Raw genomic sequence first — 19588 nt, 5'->3', positions numbered from 1 at the left:
TTGTGCAGGACACCTTTTAAGCCCAGCCAATTAAACAGTGAGTAGTTCAGTGTTCACTCTCTGCAACCTGCAAAGTGAATAGAGAGAATAATGCAAATGATGACTGACAATGCACAATTCACTGCATTCTTCATTTATAAACAAAATGTCTTATCAAATACAGATGTCAAGACTAGGAAATGCATCAAACTGACTCCAATAGATTCCAAAACCAAAGAGAGAAACCTCCATACCAGTAAACAAACACAGTGTAAATACAAATGCATTTAAAACATTGTAAACTTTATGCATTCATGGTTACTTCATTGCCTTGTGCCTTAATGTTTTGTACTTGCAGAGGTCGCCATCTTACTTGCATGATGTCCTGCTGCTAAAAAAAAAGGGGTGAAACTCTACTAATCTATTACTCTTTAACTGAGAGAACACCCTGCCCACACCTGAGAGGAGGCACTGACCTCTCATCTCAAATCCCCACCTCCCTGTCTGTGCATCAGTGTGCACACTGTGCATGTGCAGGGTGGTTTTAGGTTGCAAGTGGGAGGTGCAAGGACGTCTACACCTTAGAGTAGGAGAGGAGGAGGAACCTGCTGCAATACCTGTATGATTCCACTCTGCAAATTATTAACTCTGCTGCTTTAATTTTATGCACGCTTGAAGGAAATTAACATTTTTTCCAATCAGGAAAGTCAATTTAAAGAAGACAAGACTTCCGCAGGTGAGCATCTTCTTTTATTTAAGGATGCTAGAGGTAGATAAGTAGACTGTCCTTTCCTTACAAGAACATCTGTGCATGTGTATAACTGGCAAACAGGTAATATAAGTCATTTCAAATTTAAAAGAAAACTATTCTGCCAGCTGTGATTTCCCCTCAGTGTGACCCAGTCTTCATCCTCTTTGTCATTGCATGTGGATGATCCTCAGAGTGGCTGCTATAGGTTAGACACATACAGTGCTGTGACCCACTTCTAATCATACCTGGATGTAATGGGTGCTGCTTTGCTTGGTTGTATTCCCACTCCTGCTCGTGAGTGAGTGAATGAGAGAGAAAGAGAGAAAGTGAGAGAGAGTGCGTGTCAACTCAGGATACTGGTTAAAGTACTCAAAGTCTTGACACATGCTGTGTTGGTCCTTCGCCGTGCACCAGCCCCTAAAATGATAGAAACAACATCTGTTAGTGGATTAAAAGATTAATGACTTTATATCTCAGGACAGGAACAAGTCAACTCGTGCATTTTATGGAAGTGACAGTTTCTTAAAGCAATGCAAAACTCGCTGTCCTTGGGCCACGTGTGCATCATTAGAGATACGGCGCTCCGTGTGAGATTCGCTCCCACCAACTCTCCCCAACTCCAGACAAGATGAAGTTCAAAAGAATAGCCAGAGGGATTACACGGTGAATCCCAAGTAAAATTAACTAGATGGGTTGCACATCAGACAGTTTCTTTTTTTTATGCTTCTTGTTAGGGAACATGACTACAGAAATCATCACATCTTCTTTTGACATAAATAAAACAATGCATTTTGCACATTTAAAAACGCGGAGTGTAAAGTGAACTCTTGGACTCTTCTTCATCTCTTCTGATGTTTTTTATTTATTTTTTTTTTTTTTTATATTTTTTTGCACACACTTACTCCCCTGAAATAATCAAAGCAGAAAGAATAATCAGCTTTCCATTAATCATAATGTGCAACTTGCAAATAAAAATTTTAAAAAGATTCTTTTTTTTTTTTTACCTTGACAGTTCTTTAATCAACTGAACAAATCTCTTGTATGCTTAAAATCAAGGTTATTCATAGACACACTGAATAGAGATTACATGATGAAGTGGCTGATTACCAAATTAAATCTTCTTATTTTCACTAAGTAGAAAATGTTCAAGACTTTCACAAAAACCAGAAAGTGGTCGAGTAGAAATATTTCTGAAGAAATATTATTCACTGCTGCATCAAAGAAACTTTCAAGTGTCTAATCAGCAGGCCTAACTGGAAGCCCCACGGAGAAATAATCCAGGTTCAATCACTAAAATGACACGTTGAAGCGGTTCCTTTCACTCGTTCCGATACAGTATTTGTACATGATCATCATGTCTTATTGCCTCAGATCAAAAAAAAATACTTCAAAAAAACATGTTAACAATTCAGAATTGCAGAGATAAGTGGAGATACACCCAGCGCCACAGAAAAATCTATGAAATCCTTTCAAATCAAATTCAGGAAGTTCAGGAATAATCTATGTAAAAAGCCTCAAAAAAGTTTTATTAATATCATGATATTATTTTTGGCTTTTGAACTGAAAACATGACTGTACACCGTTAAGATTCACAAGCTGTATCCTTCAGCTTCATCAAAAATGATGATGAAATATTCTCCTGTGTAACTGAATGAATTGCATCATGAATGATTGTCAGAGTTTCGTTTTAGCAGTTTCTACACGTCAACATCTCCTTTCAACACCTCGACACATTTCATCTGTAGGTCAAACTCTGCCCTCGTTAACTGTCTAATTACTCTGCAATGACTTATTATATCCCACTGATGCAAAACGGTGTCTGTCTCTTCAGCTTCGGAATATATTTACAGCTCACATCATCTGTGATATTTGTTATGGGGGGGGGGTCTACAGACTGAAAACAAAGAAAGACATGGCTTTGATCCAGAAACATTATTCCTTGGAAGGGTCAATTGTAGTGTAGATTTAAATCAGCGACTTCTCTCCAGGTTTTTGCAGATATAAAAAGGGCTTTTTCACTTATTTAAAATCACACCTCTTTCCATTTGCCGATTCACAGCCTCAGGCGTGAGGCAAATTATTAACCTCTATATGTGCAATTACTCTCAGTGTGAGAGGAAGCGTCGAAAGGTGAAAGACACTGAGACGCACCTTGACACATGTCAAGCTGCAATTTAAGTTTAGCTTCTTTTTAACGGACTTTAACCCTCAAGTCACTGTACAGTAAAGAGATTTCATTCTGTATGTATCATGCAGGCCCTCACATTCTTGCAGGGAAAGATCCTTCATATCTTCGATCTGCCTGTTTTCTCACGTCCCTTGTAGTTTTATAATTATGGATGACAACTTAAAGGAAAAACCTGAATAAATAAGTGGAAAAACAGGATGACAATACCGTGATAATAGTCACTGGATCTCACCCACCTATGGCCACCTATGGGAGGAATATCCTGGTGCTCATCCCTTCAGTAGAGAAGAGAATATGACGACTTGTTTAGTTTAGATTAACACCAAGACCAGAGACAGCAGGAAGCAGCCAGCCTCGCTCTGTCAAATGTGCCTTGTAACAAAGTTTATACTTGTTATTTCTTACTTGTTGAGCTTGTTTAACCAGTGTAGCAACAGACAATGAGACACCAGGGTTTTCAGGCAGGTAGCTCAGCACTGGAGCTATTTATTGACCATCAAGCGCTGGGCCTGGTGACAGCATGCAGCATCTCAGAGGACCTGTCCTCATTGTGAAGTTCCTACCTTTACAAACTTTATAAAAAACACTACAATATGTGAACAAGACACCGGAGCTGTTGAAAGGTGTATTTTTCTGGCAGCTGGTTCTCACTGCTTCAAGCTAAGCTAAGCTAAGCTAGGCTAAACCCGTTCTGGACCGAGCTTTTGATTGCACAGATATTGAAACAGATAATAACCTTCTCACCTAACGCCCAATAAGAAAGCGAATCAGCATATCATCCTAGCTGCATAATGTAGCTTCAGCGTGTCTTACTCTTGTGCGAGGAAGGACAAGAAGAATTTTGTGAAATGAATCTGAGTGGAAACGGCATTTCCTCCTCAATTTCATCCTCAAGTGGAGAGCATGATGGCAGAGCAAATCAAGAGCGGCTTATCCGATCTGAAATGTTTTAATTGTCCATCTCCTGCATAAGTAAGTGCAGTTAACTCTCATAATCAGGAGCTGGTGCTGCATGAGTTCAGATCCAGCTCAAATCCTGCTCTTACAAGACAGATGTCATTAAAATCATCAGTGGATCAGCCGTGCACCATAATTTCAGCCCATGCCTCTATGATGCTAAACAGGTTTTAGCTAGTGACAGCACTCACTGTGTAAAGTCTGCCCTGATGTGTGTGCATCCACTGTGTTGCATGTACATTTCACTATTTATATTCTTAATCACCTTTTTCATTACAGTCTGATCTATAAGAATGAGCCAACTGCCAAAAAACGGTTCTGGATTTTCCTCCCCAAAAGCTACTTCACATTTTGACTGAGATTATTTCCTCTAATAGAAGCAGAAGTGTTGGTATTTAGTTGAAATTCTGTGTTCACCTCAGTGTTTGTTTACCTTTGTCGCTGACTTGCATCAATCGATACAAATCTTTGCAGAAAAGTGAGAACCAACATTTTTGCAGATCTTAATTTATTGACTGACGGATCATTGTAGCACAGAAGGAAAGCCATTCAAACACTCCTTGCTCTTCCTTGAACCGCAGAAAAGCCGAACACAGACTTGATGTATGCTCAAGATTATTGTCCTGCAGGAAATCCTCCTTCACACAGCTCTGAGCCTTTGGATAAATTATAGTTGATTCTAATTTGGCACAGGCAAAACACAGCGTTAACTTCCCGTGTAAAGTTGATATGCTGTACTTCTGGGAGTCGTCTTCATCTTATTACTCTTTATATCGAACTTGGAGGTCAGATAGTCGCTACCCGACTTCCATCAGTGACAAACAAAGCAAAATTATAAAAGAAGAAAGTTTTAAAAATGCCAACAACACCATGAAAAACACAGGAAAGCTGCAAAAAGAGGAACCTTAATCAAAAGCAGACAAAAAGATCAGATCTTAGAGCAATTTCAATGTACAGCAAGTGATGAAAGACACATTCCTCAGCCCTGTCAGATCAAGCAATTTCATAATAAAAAGACTAATAGCTTGGAATATAACCACTTGATTTGTCTAACCTCGACGGCCAAAGCCTCATATAAAGTTAAGAACAAGGACTGTGGATTTCATCCCTCATTGCTTGTATTGAAATCACAACAGGGGATCTCTCCGGTCCTATAGTTTGGACAGTTAGAACCAAAAACCCTTTTGATCATTAAGATACACTTGAAAAATTTTGAATCGACTCTTTAATAAAACTGTAACTGAGAAACTGCGTCCCTGAAAATAAACCTCAGAGAGACTCAGCAGAAGGAAGGGAAAAGGAGAACATTAAACTCCCAACAGATCTATGAAAGAGCCGTTGTATTTTAAGGTTCTATTGGGTTTTTTTTTTAGGTGTTTTATTTTGTGTTTCACTGCGTTTTTATTTTGTCTTTTTTAATTGATTTCAAAGTTTTTATCTGCCAGAAATTCAATTCAAAATAATTCAAAAACAACGACAGCTGATTCAAGTCTTTATATGTATATATATATATATAATACAGTATATCATACGTCCTGTTTTGTCCCAACCAATGGGACAAATTGCTGACATTCATGTTGTCAGCGGTCTTATGTGTTTGTCTTTTAGTGCGTGGATGTAGGTTGATATGAGGTCAAGGAGAAAGGTTTAAGCTGTGGTCTACAACAATTAAAAGGCTTTACTTGTTGTCTTCTTATTAAGTCCGTTAGGCTGCGAACAGCCGGGAACAAAGGTCAGTTGGACACACTCACTGACTTTCCATCATTTGGGGGGGGGGGGTCTGCCTGCCTCATAATATGCGCGCTCACCATGTGTCTGGTATCAAGGATTATACTGACCCCGGTTTCACCTCTCAATGATTAATGAGAGCTACTTATAGCACACATCAAGTCTTAACTTCCAAACAGTCCTCTTGGCATTTAGACTGACCGGGACAGATTCTTTTCTTACTTGTAATTTAAACATTTAGTCAGATTCTTGTCACCGTATTTGCGATACTCATGAGTGGGATTTGGGATGTTTGGGACTTTGTGCTCCATCGAGCATGACGACAATCTCACACAGTGAAATTGTGTAACTGTTAAACTAGTATTTTACCTGATTAAAAAAAACAAGGTGATCCATTATCAGTATCACCCGTGCACATGAAGGATGAGACCTTGGTTTTTGTGATTTGTGGAAAAGATGTTCCAGGATATCACAGCTGTAGACTTGTTCTCCGAGTGTGTCTGATCCATCTCGGTGTGTATGTGTGCTGGATTAGGGTGGCTCAGGACAGATTAGTTAATTATAGACACCTGCTGTCTAAGCGTGGTGTGTGTTGTCAGGTGTTGCAGCATGAGGTTGGCTTGGTGCTGAGGGTAGAAAAGGCGGAGCAAGGTGTGGAGATGCATGGACAAAAGCCTTGCCATGTGCTCTTAGATTGGCTCTCTTCTCCCCGTTGAGGCTCTGAGAGCAGCTCGGTAATGGGAAACTTCACACACACGCACTCTTAACGGTTATAAAGTGCCCGCTACTCACCACATTTATGCTCGGTAACTGTTCAAACTGCAGGGATGATAGGCCTATTTCCTGCAGCAGCTACACGAGCTTTTAATAGTCGATCACTGTGCAATCGGACAGCTGACATTCAGTTCACCTTTGCTTCTGATCGACCATTTCTTTGATTCCCGTGTCACAGGACGAAGCAGTAACGCGCCATCATAACATACTAACCCATAATAAAACACCAGACGGGAGCATGGCAAGTGTCAAAATGTTCAAATGGCCCCTGTGACATCCCAGAACCTCGGCAATCATCTTGTCAGCACAAAGTCGGCCGCATCAACGTAAATATGGCAACGCCGTCGTGATGATTGCATGTACGACGGCCATGTCACGCTCAAATCAACGCCCGACTCATCCCTGTTGTCGCTGAATGAATGTTATTGTCTGCTGGAGCAGAGCAGCACAAGAAACATTCACAGTCATATTATTGGGGGAACAAAAATAAAAAATTATAAAATCATGGAAAGTTTCTATTTGCCTTGATTGGCTTTTTGTTTGCCTTCATTCAAATCCTCAAGTCGTCTCAAACAATCCAGTGTTGGTTTAAGCTGCGGAGCACAGCAGGCAAACCCAGTAAGAAATAAGAAACTAAATATGATTATATATTTGATTTCTTATAATTTAATAATTAATGTTGAATTAAATGCTCCAAAGTGACTTGAAGAAACAGCTGCAATCAGTTTCTTTTTCTGTTTAGCTCTCATAGTTTTGCTAAGTCAGTTTTTGCTACTTAATGTGGAAAGTTATTGTCCACTGTGAACTCAATACTGTTAATGGAGAACCCAACAGAGACCCTTGAATCTGGGCCTTTTCTCTTAACTGATTCACATAATAATGAAGCATGCAGATAAACTTGAGTGCAACCAATTTAACATCACAATTATGGATTGCAGGAGTTTAGTAAGTAAGTAATTTTTCTAATCCTCACAAGGTGAATATAAGATAAAGAGGCCGCTAATTATTGAGTGGAAAGCCAGTTCTCTTTCTCTTGTAGGAGAATCTTGCTCCGTTAAATTCTCCCCTGAAATGTCACTAGATTTATGAAATTGGTCAGTGTTGTGGCGATGTGCAGCAGGCTGTCCCATCACGACGCCACTGTGTGTTAGAAATGAATTATGGTTCTGCTGCTGCTGCTGCTGATAATATCACCAGTGATTCAAAGTGTTGAAGTCAAAGTGTTTTTTGGAAAGGGCTGTACAAAAAAATGAAAGCTCTGCAGACGATTCACTTTCTGGAAGTCGCTGTAGAAGTAAACAAAACAAACGTTTAAAAAAAAAGAAAAGAAAAAAAAAGGGCAGCAACAACAAGGATTTTCACTCCCCTGCTAATCTCAGCAGGTTGACTCCACCCTTCCTGTCTGGGAGCCTCCTGTCAAACCTTCAGGTTCGTCAGTTTACCTTTTACGCGCCTCCCCTGCAGCTGAATGAGAAGGCATCTGTGATTGTGGATATACACTGAACACTGAGGAAGAAGTAACCTGCAGATTTTATTTTTTCTTAACAACTCAACATCCCTTTTCTAAAGGGATAAAATACTTCTTTTTTTTTAGAAGTTCTGACTGGATTTTACTAATGCAGGAGTCATGACTTGGTTGATTTCTTCACCTGTGCTGATGGCTGTGTAATCTCTCTATCCACAAGTTTCATTTCAATCCCAAGCAATTTACAAAACAACTGGTAAGCATTATTAGTAAAACACATAGTGGTGTGGTGGTGATGTATGGGACAGTCTTAAATAATGTTGAGCAGCTTTACGCTGAGAGCTGGATGATGCAGCAGTGATTCTGTAATAGTTGTGTTATATTATGTGTAAAAAGAGTAAAACTTCTGTCAGTTCTCCACCTGTAGTAATCCTGTCAGTCGTGCATTAGTAGATAAAGTATGATGTTCTTCAGACCGTCTTTCGTCGTCGTTCTTTAAACACATACACTCCATCCTTCTTCTGGCCTCTGACCCTTTGACGTCGGCCTCATCCGTGTATATGTTGTGCAGCTTTTTAATGGTTCTTGTGTAAAATTCCCAGCTTGCACTGGAAAGGAAAACCATTATCTTTTCAAAAAATTTCCTTCGTTGGCAACTAAACTGTCTTTCACTAGAGGATTTTTTATTTTTATTTTTTGGTCTTGGTCGTAACTAGCCGTAGAGAATCTGGTCTGAACGCTGAAGTTTGGAGTTTAAATTGGTAATCTCCTGCGTAACAGTCGGGATGCGGGAGGAGGTGACACCTTGACTTTTCCTGGGAAGCCCCTTTTCTGTTACATAACTCAATCACTTGTGTGCTGGAGGTGCTAATTTTATCCCCTTTAAAAGGCTTAAGTCTCATTAATGCAAGAGCACAGTGTAACAGACAGGCGTGATTGACTTGGCAGTTTTTCTGCCCCTCACCTTACATGTTCGCTGTCCCCTTTCATGGTTCCTACAGAAGGTAATTCAAATGTGGAATTATTAAATATGTTATTGAAAGTGGGGAGAAGAGAACGTTCTGTCTCCACGCCACCTAAAATTAAAGCTCTGTTCCCGCTCTCATCTGTGAACTGTTTTGTTTTTTTCCTGCAGGAAACTTTTCTCTTAATCCACAACCTTTTGCTGAGAGAAACTTTTAGTATTTTTCTTTCGAGGTTTTTGGTGCATTGATATTCCAGGTGTTCAAGTCATGAAGGTCGAGTGTCCAAGTGACACGGGCGTTCACTGTTACGTAACTGTGCACGTCTGTGCTCTACAGGGGATTTAAAGGCTACACAGGGGAGAGCTGATCTTTAAGTCAAAGAGGCTTTACGCGAGACCACAACAAACCTTGAGGCACTTGTTGCTTCCAGTGACGTGATGAAGGAGTAAGACGAAGAGGAGGCTCGCGGAGTGGATGGGATCATGATGCAGTATCTCTATAAGCAACAAAAATGACCAGATGCACTCATAACAGCGTGTGACCGCATAACACAAACGCATATGTGCATATATACAATCTACTTGTAAAAATGTCCCCGTCACGCACGTCTTTGTTTTTCACACGTTCACAACAGAACATCTCAAATTATCATAAATTACTATGCATAGACGTTGAGCAGAAGCAGTGGCAGCCGAAGCAGAGGGGAGGATATGAGTAACAGCTGGTGTTGTGTTTATTCAAATTTAGCAAGTAAAAACTGGAATAATTTGTTTAAAATGCAGATTATAAACATGCTCGTTATTGATTCTGTGCTGATTGTTTGAGAATGTCAGTCTCTAATTATGAAAGGCCATCTGTGAACTTTTTACAACTTTTGCGTGCGTGCAGACTGCAGAGTGCGCAGAAATAATTGAATTTAATCATGTGTGCATATGCCTCCATTAATTACTTAATGACACAATGAACAGCTTTTTTTTTTTCTATTATAATCTTGTATGCAATATTGTATATCCAGTTACTATTGTGAATTTGTCTCATCAGCCTGATTAAGGTTGATTAGACCAATGGAGTTCTAATCAACCTTCAGCGTTATGAAGGTTGTTTCAGCAGCAGGTAGCTGTGCAGAAAGTTTACTATTTGTTTCATACTCAGCAATAATGGAATAATTCTACTGGAAAATAGAGTTCCAGCTACTTCCTTAACCGTAGTGTGCCCCCACCTCCGTCTTTGAACCTCTTTCAATCATCGTTGTTCTAAGCAAATCTGTTGCTTAGAGATTAAAAAGCTTCTTTTTTTTTTTTAAATATAGTAACAAGATTCAGAAATTAACAGCACTTGTTGTCTTTCTTCTTCAGTGCCAACAAAATGCAGAAGCAAGTGGAAGTCAGGATGGACGAGAGCCATTTGGAGCCCATAGTTGAAACTGCTGAGAATCCATGCGGCGGTCTGTGTGATAAAATCATGAAGAACATGGTTCTCACTCTCACGATCCTCGGTGAGTTTATCATCCCCGCTATTTTTCCCAGTCCCACTAATGCGTGCGTTTCCCAGCATGCATTAGATAAGAGGCAGGGTTCACTCTTCAGTGCGTTGTTGGTCCATCAGTGCACAGACACACCGAGGCAGACAAACACAGCTACACCTTTGGGCAGTTTGTCCTTACCTGCATGTCTGTGGGAGGAAACTGGAAACTCAAAAAGGCCTAAATCCAGCACTTTGTTGCTGAGAGGCAACAGTGCTGATCACTGAGCTGCTGCGTTGCCTGACGTCAAGCTAAACACGTTTTACTACGTATACTTGAAATATGAAAATATCTCACAGCTTCTTCCTTGATGTAAAAAAAAGAAATAGCAGGCACTCAAAAGACAAAGTTTTGACGGTATTTAGTCTCTGATGATTTAAATTACCCCATAATTCACTGAAGTGTTGAGGCAGGACTTTAATGTTCCATTTGAAGGCACCTTACCGAGGAAAACAGGCGTCTTTACTTTTATTTTTTATTCGTTTTCATCATTTTTTTCTGCTGCATGTGTTGACAGATAAAAACAGAAATTAATATTATGTGTTCGTGCCATTGTCTTATTATAAAACGCAAGTGACCTCATGAGTTCAAAAGTTTAATTCATCACATATGTTCATAATTATAACAGTGCAGGTAACACCAGGCACTTGTGGCTTTCTGATGACAGGCTGCGATTAATGTAATTAAGATTCTAATGAGAAGAAGGTGAGATTTTATGCATCACAAAAGGTGTTGATATATTTCCATTCAGACATACGGTGCGTTCACGGTTCGTGTCTCGTGGCTTTTGTGTTGTTTGGGTTTGTTTTGTCTTCATGTGTGTGTTTTCTCGCCGGCTCAGGTGTGTTTCTGGGTTCCATCACTGGGATGCTGCTGCGGCACATATCCCCCCTCCCTCCTGATGTTATCATGATCATCGCCTTCCCGGGGGAGATCCTAATGAGGATGCTGAAGATGCTTATTCTGCCCCTCGTTGTCTCCAGTCTGGTCACAGGTGGGTGAGATACAGTAGCTGCTGCAAAACACCGACAAGTGTCCTGACAGAGGTCACGTTGTGCCACTTGGGAGTTTGATCAAACTGAAGAACGCCTGTTTTGTGTACAAAGAAAACAGGAGGCACACATGTTATTGTTTTTTCAATCTGTCATTATTCTTCATGAAAATATAAACCTCATACTAACTAGATAATAAAGCTGTAGGACTACAAAATCTATTGTGTTATTTCACCTGTATTTGATTTCCACTGAAATACACATCTATACAAATTAAATCCATTTTTCTGTACGTTTTTATTATTATTATCCGGCTGTGTTCACATGTAATAACATTATCACCTGAGTGAATACTGACTCATTCACCTGCATGTATCCAGCTGATGACCTGCACATGTAACAGTGGATGTATGGTATATGGTGGTAAATCCACATTAACAGTTCTGCCTCCAGTGCAGACAACCTCCACCAAGCCCTCGTTACCCAGCTCAGTTACCCCCCTCCGTGCACACTGGATGTGCTGCTGTGCAACATGTGCTGTTCAGGAAGTTGAGATGTGCTCCATTCACCTGCTTTCATTCAGGATGATTAAACCGTGAATTCAAGAGATAAGTCTAATTGTTCAGCTGAGTACAAATGCAGACGTGTGTAGACGTGTGGTTCTTGTGTCTACACGGACTCTGCCAGCAGTTTCTGACTGACTCATCTCGCTTTGGAAGCAATTCACATGAAATTCTCAGGTGCAGAATTAGTTTTTCCAAATGTATCTGCGACAATACGTTCCTCAGAGAACAGTCACAATCACATCGCCGGCACTTCTTATCTAAATGAAGCAAGTGCGGAGGCTTCACAGTTCAAACACTGACAGCTCTGGAGGTCTGGAGGCACAGCGGCATCTGTTTGGTGACGGGAGCTGATCAACTGTCTATTAAAGACAGAAAACACATGATTCCTATAGGATCCATGCAGTGACGTTCAGTATATTTCAGTATTTCTTCTTTATCTTTTTGATATTGCACGATTATTTTATTTTCCTGTAAAACATACTATCCCGACAGGTCTTGCCGGTTTGGATGCCAAATCCAGTGGCCGCCTGGGCACCAGAGCCATGGTGTACTACATGTCAACAACGGTGATCGCAGCCGTCCTGGGAGTGATCCTGGTGCTGCTCATCCATCCAGGGAACCCCAAGCTGAGGGCTAACCTCGGGCAGGGGAGGAAGAACGACGAGGTGTCCAGCGTGGACGCTTTCTTCGATCTCATCCGCAATCTCTTCCCAGAGAACTTGGTGCAGGCCTGTTTTCAGCAGGTAGGAGTCTCACAGAAACTTTTCACCCACCATGTAAAGTCTGACTCATATGCCAGTAGCCTCAACCGTTTGTTATTTTCTTCTCGTCCAGATCCAGACAGTAACCACCAAAGTACCGGTGCCCACGAACAGGACCAAGGCGCCCCCACAATTCACCATCAAGAGGTCACTGCAGTTCAAGAGTGGGATGAACGTCCTGGGTAGGTGAAGGGTTTCAAAACACACCCACTGCACAACTTAAAATAGCAGTTGTTGAAGAAAAGCAGAAGTTTTTTTATTTTTATTTTCAATCGTATAAGAACTAGAATGGCACCAGATCAGGATTATTATCTGCAGATCCAAGTTATTATATAGATCTGCAACAAATTGGACAAACTGATAGATCTGTCCTGAGAAATTGATGAAAATACAGTGTTAAGGAAAGTGATAACAAACATTGCTGGATCCGCCCCTTTAACCGGATTGGTACCAAAGTTGAAAGGGTTCTTCCCTGGTCCGGTTCTGTACTGTTTTGCATAATCCGCCAAACAGACGTGTTTAATAACTGAAAATCTTGCCATCCGCATCTGTATCCACATCTGGGTCTGGGTTCAGTATGTAGTTATATTTCATAAGAAAATGTCCCTGTGTATCACCTGCACTACTTTTACTTTTCAGAATATTAGTCGATGAGTGATTAGTCCTCCTCCCAGGACATTGATTATCTATAAGAGCTGAATCCAAGACTTATTTAACATTACTGTGTTCTGTGTTTCTGCAGGTTTGATTGGATTCTTTGTCGCTTTCGGAGTTATTATGGGGAAAATGGGAGAAAAAGCCAAAATGATGTTGGAGTTTTTCAACGTCCTGAATGAGATTGTTATGAGGCTTGTTGGAGCAATTATGTGGTGAGTTTCTCCACAGTCAGTAAAACTGCCGAAACATTCCCGCAGTTTCTTCTCTTTACCGCGGGAAAGTGGTCTCAGACCTTTGCTACAGAAGATATAAAAAAAACAATCTTGTGTTTCTCCTCAGGTACTCCCCCATCGGTATCGCCTGCCTCATCTGCGGAAAGATCATCTCCATTGCTGATTTGGAGGTGGTGGCGAGGCAGCTGGGGATGTACATGGTCACTGTGATAGTGGGCCTCATCATCCACGGAGGCATCTTCCTTCCGCTCATATATTTTCTAATAGTAAAAGAAAACCCTTTCAAGTTCTTCATGGGAGTGTTCCAGGCTTGGGTGACAGCACTCGGAACAGCGTCCAGGTACGAGACATTTCCGCCCTTCGCTCCTGCTTTATATTCAGACTCCTCCCCCGCCGGCGGGCGCAGTGTGACCGCCTCCGCCTCAGGGTCTCCTTCCAACGATGCGCTGCGTGTTTTGATGAATATTCCCCTTACATATGCGGCCGTGTTTTTTTTTTAAATAACAGCTATAACTTTTTATTTTCAAGTTTTCTTGCCAGCAACAGCTTCTCACTTTGCCTCCACGTGGGAAATCTTTCCTATGCGCCATGTTTTATTAATGACACGAGATACACTCTTTCCCCCTCCTGAGGTGAGCTCAGCTCTTTCAAGCTCCTGTCTGCTCACTGCTCTGCCACCAACAACAAACACTTATTAATTATCAGGAAAAAAACAAACAAACAGAACAACTGCAGAGTAACAGCCGGTGTTATCTCTGTGAGAGTCCCACCTAAACTGGTGAAATCCGCAGCCCACGTAAGACTGTTTCATGTGAGAAGTTAACTATGAATAACATTGATTTACCAGTCAAATTAATTCTCAACAGACAGTTCAGTTTTTAAGTTGTCTCTTTTTTTTTATTTCTGCAAGTTTGATGCAGAGTTTGCAAACTGAACATAAAAACTAGAAAATAAAACATCTTCTCCCTTGTTTTGTTTCTGTTTATCTTTGCTCCGCCACAGTGCCGGGACCTTGCCCGTCACGTTCCGCTGCTTAGAGGAGAACCTGGGCATCGACAAGAGAGTAACGCGATTTGTCCTCCCAGTGGGCGCCACCATCAACATGGACGGCACGGCGCTTTACGAGGCCGTGGCCGCCATCTTCATCGCTCAGATGAACGGCATCGATCTCGACTGGGGCCAGATCATTACTGTCAGGTGAGAGTGGAGAGATTTCACAACACGCAGTGAGGTGATGTTTTAGCAATAAATCAGCTAATGTCTTCTCAACAGGGTAATAAATATAATGAATATCCTTCTTTCAAATGATTTTTTTTTCCATATAAACACTGAAACGTGCATAAAGTAAAATGTTTTAACTTTTTTTACACTTTAACCGTATTATTTTTCTGTATTATACTTATTTTATTATAGTTGTAGACTCATACACTTCCTAGTTTGACTAATTTCAGATATTTATCATCATTGCATTTGTATTAGAAATGCAGTGACTGGTTGTTACATGTGTGCAGTGGTGTGTTGGGGGGGGGGGCTTACATCCTGTGGTTTGTCCTGCTGAGAGTTGAACTTGTTCTCCCTGTCTCAGTATGACAGCCACCCTGGCCAGTGTTGGAGCAGCCAGTATCCCCAGCGCCGGACTCGTGACCATGCTCCTGATCCTCACGGCGGTGGGGCTGCCCACTCAGGACATCAGCCTCCTGGTCGCTGTCGACTGGCTGCTGTGAGTTCAACACCAACATCAAAAACATCAGCACAGGGGCAATGATTGATGATTTTAGTGTCTTAACAACAGACCCATACAACTCTGAAGACATAGAACTGCACCTCTCATTATGCCCACACCTCTGACATGGATTCAGAGCACATGGAACGACATCATCAAAAAGAAAAGAAAAAAGAAAAGCAGTCCTGGTGCTTTCCTTTCTATTGGTGCTACTTAATATAATGCTGATACCCCACCTACACACTACCTAATTACAGATGTTATGTTGACCCTCAGGCTAGATGGGACATGAGTCTGATGATCTGACTGAACTATTAACATAAAGGACGTAAGAAGAGTTCTTTAAAGTCAGATAACAAGGTTAAGAATCTAAAGCCATGCGGCTCTGTGTGAGGCTGTACCTTGAGCTAAATGCATGCTAACACAGTGACAATGCTAACATGTGTGGGTGACGGATATCAGGTGTGATGTTTACCGTGTTCACCATTTTACTTTAGGACGTTTGCATGCCAACGTTTTCTTATAGCACTAAACACAAAGTGCAATGTCATTAGCTTTTCAGGTAGTTGGTGACAACCCAAAATATTAGACAATGTGTGACATTTCACACAAAAAAACCCCCATTGTGGAACTAGTCTGTGGAGGATTCATCCTCTGCAGACCATTAGTGTCTGCACACAACGCCATGGCAACCCATTCAACACTTCCTGAGATATGTCAGTCTGGAGCGATGGGCCAGTCAAGTGATTGCCATCCTTTCACCCGTGCTGCGAGCAAGGCTAAAAAGAAAAAGTTTTGCCTGCTGCAGTGTTGTTCTCTTTGTCGTTTCTTCTGCTAATCATTCCCCCTCCCCCCCGTATCCTCCCCGTCACTCTCTTCTTCAACATGCAGGGATCGTTTCCGCACCTCAGTCAACGTGGTCGGGGACTCCTACGGCGCCGGTATCGTCTACCACCTTTCCAAAGATGAACTGGACATGTTTGACGCCCAGCAGAGCCGGATGGACGAGTTCGAGATGGCAAAGACACAGTCCTACTATGAAAATAACTCCAACCAGAATGTATACACTCATCACAACTCAATCTTGATAGACGACTGCAAGGTACATTTCACGTTAACGGATATAGAGACTTGTATGTAGAGACTCCTCCCCAGCTGTGTCCACGTGTTTGTCTTTTCTTCCTGTGTCCGTGTTTGTGTTTCTTCCTATATTGCTGTATTTGTGACTATGTGATCAGTAAATGTCACATGAAAAAGCAGTTTTTGTGATACCAGGTTCGTCAAAAGCAAAGTTTGTTCTTTTCTTTTTTTTTATATTATATTATATATATATACTTTTTTTTTTTTTATCATCTTCAAAAACTCTGTTTTTCTCTCATGAAATCCAAAGGAAAAAGTGTTTATTTTTAAGTATCAATCAAACAGAAAGCGTTGTCTCTGTACACGATTATATTTGACTTGTATTTTGTTGTGGTATGTCTTGGAATTTGTTTAGAAGCTGGTTTTTTTATTTTTTTTATTTTTTTATTTTCTTTTGTCTACTTAATTGGACATGTATTTGTGGCAGCCCTGACCAAATTACAGTTTTCAGTAATTGCCCATCTTTTCAAAGCGTTTTTGTAGCCAGTGGTACGCATAAAGACTGCTGTTTCACCATGTCTCATCCAAAGTGATGCATATACATTCATGAAATGCCAATCTCAGGTCTTCTCCCGTCTATATTGTAGCTAGCTTTCTAAACAAACACAACTTCAGACAATTTCACCCGTTCAAAACTTTTTTCATTGATATTTCATATTGCCTGTATAATGCAACTTTTTGTCTGATGCTAAAGTTGCACTGTGATCATTAACTGATAAGTATTGTAATTCGGTTGGGCAGAGAACCCATAAAATACATGGCCAACTCCAGATGTTCTTCTGTTAATAAGGAAGCACCGTGACGTGTAAACAGCATCACTGTCTCGTTGTGTCGGTGCATGAGAAGACATGTTTGTCTGTGTTGGGGACTCAGCCCCGAGGTCACTGGCCCGAATGTAAATGAAACAATGGCTTCTCTGCCCCCAACCGCTGACGGTGTGTACATGACGGTGCCTTGGCCCCAGTAGTTAGATGTTCTTGATAATTGCTTACAGGTCACCATGGGCAAAAATGGCAAGACTCCAGATTTCTCTCTTGTTGAGGAGGAACCATGGAAATGCGAGTAAAGCAGCTTCAGATGCTGCTGCGCCTTACCCTGAGTTCCACCAGCTTTTACTGTCTGCCGACGAAACTACACAAAAAAAACAAAAAAAAATCACAAACAAAAAGAAGAAAAAAAAAAGGTGAAAGTTAGAAGAGTCAACTGTACTGCAAGCACAAACAGTCGGCCAGTTTTTTTTTTTTTTTACTGCAGCAAACTACAGATGACTCACCAACTTGTATTAGATCTTGCATTTGCACCAACTGGACACAAACTGCAACGAGCGGCTGCACGTCGTGCGCTTCGCTCAGAAGAATCAAACATTCAGTTGACAACACTACAGGGCCTTACGTGGTGCTGCTGCTGCTGCTGCTGCTGCTGCTGCTGCTGCTGCTGCAAGCGTTAAAGAAAACAAGAGCGTGAACGGAAAGACACAGCGCTTCGTGCGGCGTCGCGATGTAAGTGCGAGATGGTTAAATACTGCATTTAACTTTCACTGTTTGACTTATGGGATTACACCCTGATGTCGCACACACATGGTCAAGCGTAAGAAGCAAAGCTTAGGGCTTAGACCATTAGAGGGGATGGAGGGTGCGGCCTCTAAATGTGGTAACAAACAGTACGGGATGTGCTGCAGGGCGCCGTGAAGCAGAAAACAAGAGTTCATGAAGGGTGCCCTCCCAGTTATTTAATTATTTTATTTATTTTTTGTATATATATATATATAAATATATATATATATATGTTCTTTATGAGTGAAGCACTGCGTTACTGTTTGCAGTTAAAAAGTATGCCTGTGTTCATGTGTGTTTCTGAGAGGAGGAAGAAGATGAACAAAGCAAAAGAAAGTTGGAGGCTAAAGAAACTCTCAGCGGGCCAGTGCATTGCTCTGTGTTTTATTTCAAATTGTTTATTTCTTTGCTATATGACAACCTTGCCTTGAAGATGTCAACTGCAGAGTGCAGTCAGTATGATTTTCTGGATTTAAAAAAAAAAAAGAAAAGTCAAAAGATACTGCTATTCATCAATATCGCAACTCACACTTTAGCATGGGGGAAACTAAAACAGCTCCACCTTCCAGCTTCACGACACTCTGGGCGAGGACGGCTGGGCCTTCCTCGCAGGATGTTACTTAGTGTTTTGCAGATTTTACTTTTTACACAGCAGATTATTTTTTTTTTTTAGATTGAAATAAAAAGCTTGTGAGAGTAAAGTGAGTAGCAAGCGCACACTAAATTCTGCGTAAAAATCCGAAGCCGTAGCAACAAGGTCGTGGGATGTTGGCTGAATATGAACATGTTTTGAGTTTAAGTCCGTGTAACAACTCTGTTCACACCTAGGTGAAAACTGAATTATTTATTTCTCTTTTCATATAAGCAGCAGCTTATATGTTCATGTTTAAAGTGCCTCCTTGCACTTTGTGTATATACTCTCTTTAGATGACGTGTATAAATCAAATGTATAGAATTTGACATTTTTTGTCATCTATCAGAATTGTTTTTGCTATGCTAAAAGTTTCTATAAAGTCTATAGTTATATATACTGTATGTAACAATATTAGCGCGATGTTAACTGTTCTTCTAACGGGCCACTAGTTGTCTCAGTAGGTTGTGAACTTATAGGTTGTTTTATTTACAGGCAATACATTGAATTTATCTGTTTTTAAGAGAAACTACTGAGCTCCAAAATGGTTGTCAGGGAAGAGAGATCAAAATTTTCCACTTGTTTAATGACTCCATGTTCTTATTGATTCACTGCAGATTGGGTTATTTATTAAGGGTTATGAGCATATTGGTGTTGGCAGCTACAGTATGTCTACATGTTGCGAGACCTCAGCAAGCCATCCAGTGTTTTGACTCAAGCACACACACACACACACACACACACACACACACACACACACACACACACACACACACACACCTCCCTCAGGAATTATCAGCACACCCTGATGTATGTGAAAACCCATCCTCTGTTAATTCGCTGCATCGCTTTCCCGTCTGTTTCATTTGTCATTGGTCCTCGGGCTGAATAAGAATGTGTATGGCCTAGCTTAGTCAGTGTTTTCTATGAACATGTGAAACTGTACAATCTGTAGATCATAAAACTTCTATTTTCTATCTTCCTTTTTGATCGTGTGCACATA

The 19588-nt window shown here is 40.9% G+C and overlaps 1 protein-coding gene across 1 annotated transcript; it reads left to right on the top strand.

Moving 5' to 3' along the window:
• The first annotated feature begins 10172 nt into the window (after positions 1 to 10172).
• Positions 10173 to 17821, top strand: slc1a2a (solute carrier family 1 member 2a). The gene is made up of 10 exons (XM_056381901.1): positions 10173 to 10302; positions 11171 to 11323; positions 12380 to 12630; positions 12722 to 12830; positions 13391 to 13517; positions 13645 to 13878; positions 14541 to 14735; positions 15124 to 15258; positions 16153 to 16363; positions 17396 to 17821. Exons 1-10 carry the CDS (start codon positions 10173 to 10175, stop codon positions 17465 to 17467), a joined length of 1617 nt encoding a protein of 538 aa, XP_056237876.1. The 3' UTR covers positions 17468 to 17821.
• Positions 17822 to 19588: the final 1767 nt, after the last annotated feature.

Source organism: Seriola aureovittata, chromosome 1, assembly GCF_021018895.1.
Source record: "Seriola aureovittata isolate HTS-2021-v1 ecotype China chromosome 1, ASM2101889v1, whole genome shotgun sequence".
Classification (NCBI taxonomy): Eukaryota; Metazoa; Chordata; class Actinopteri; order Carangiformes; family Carangidae; genus Seriola; species Seriola aureovittata.
The sequence above is the reverse complement of the archived record's forward strand: the minus strand, read 5'-3'. Positions and strand labels throughout refer to the sequence as shown.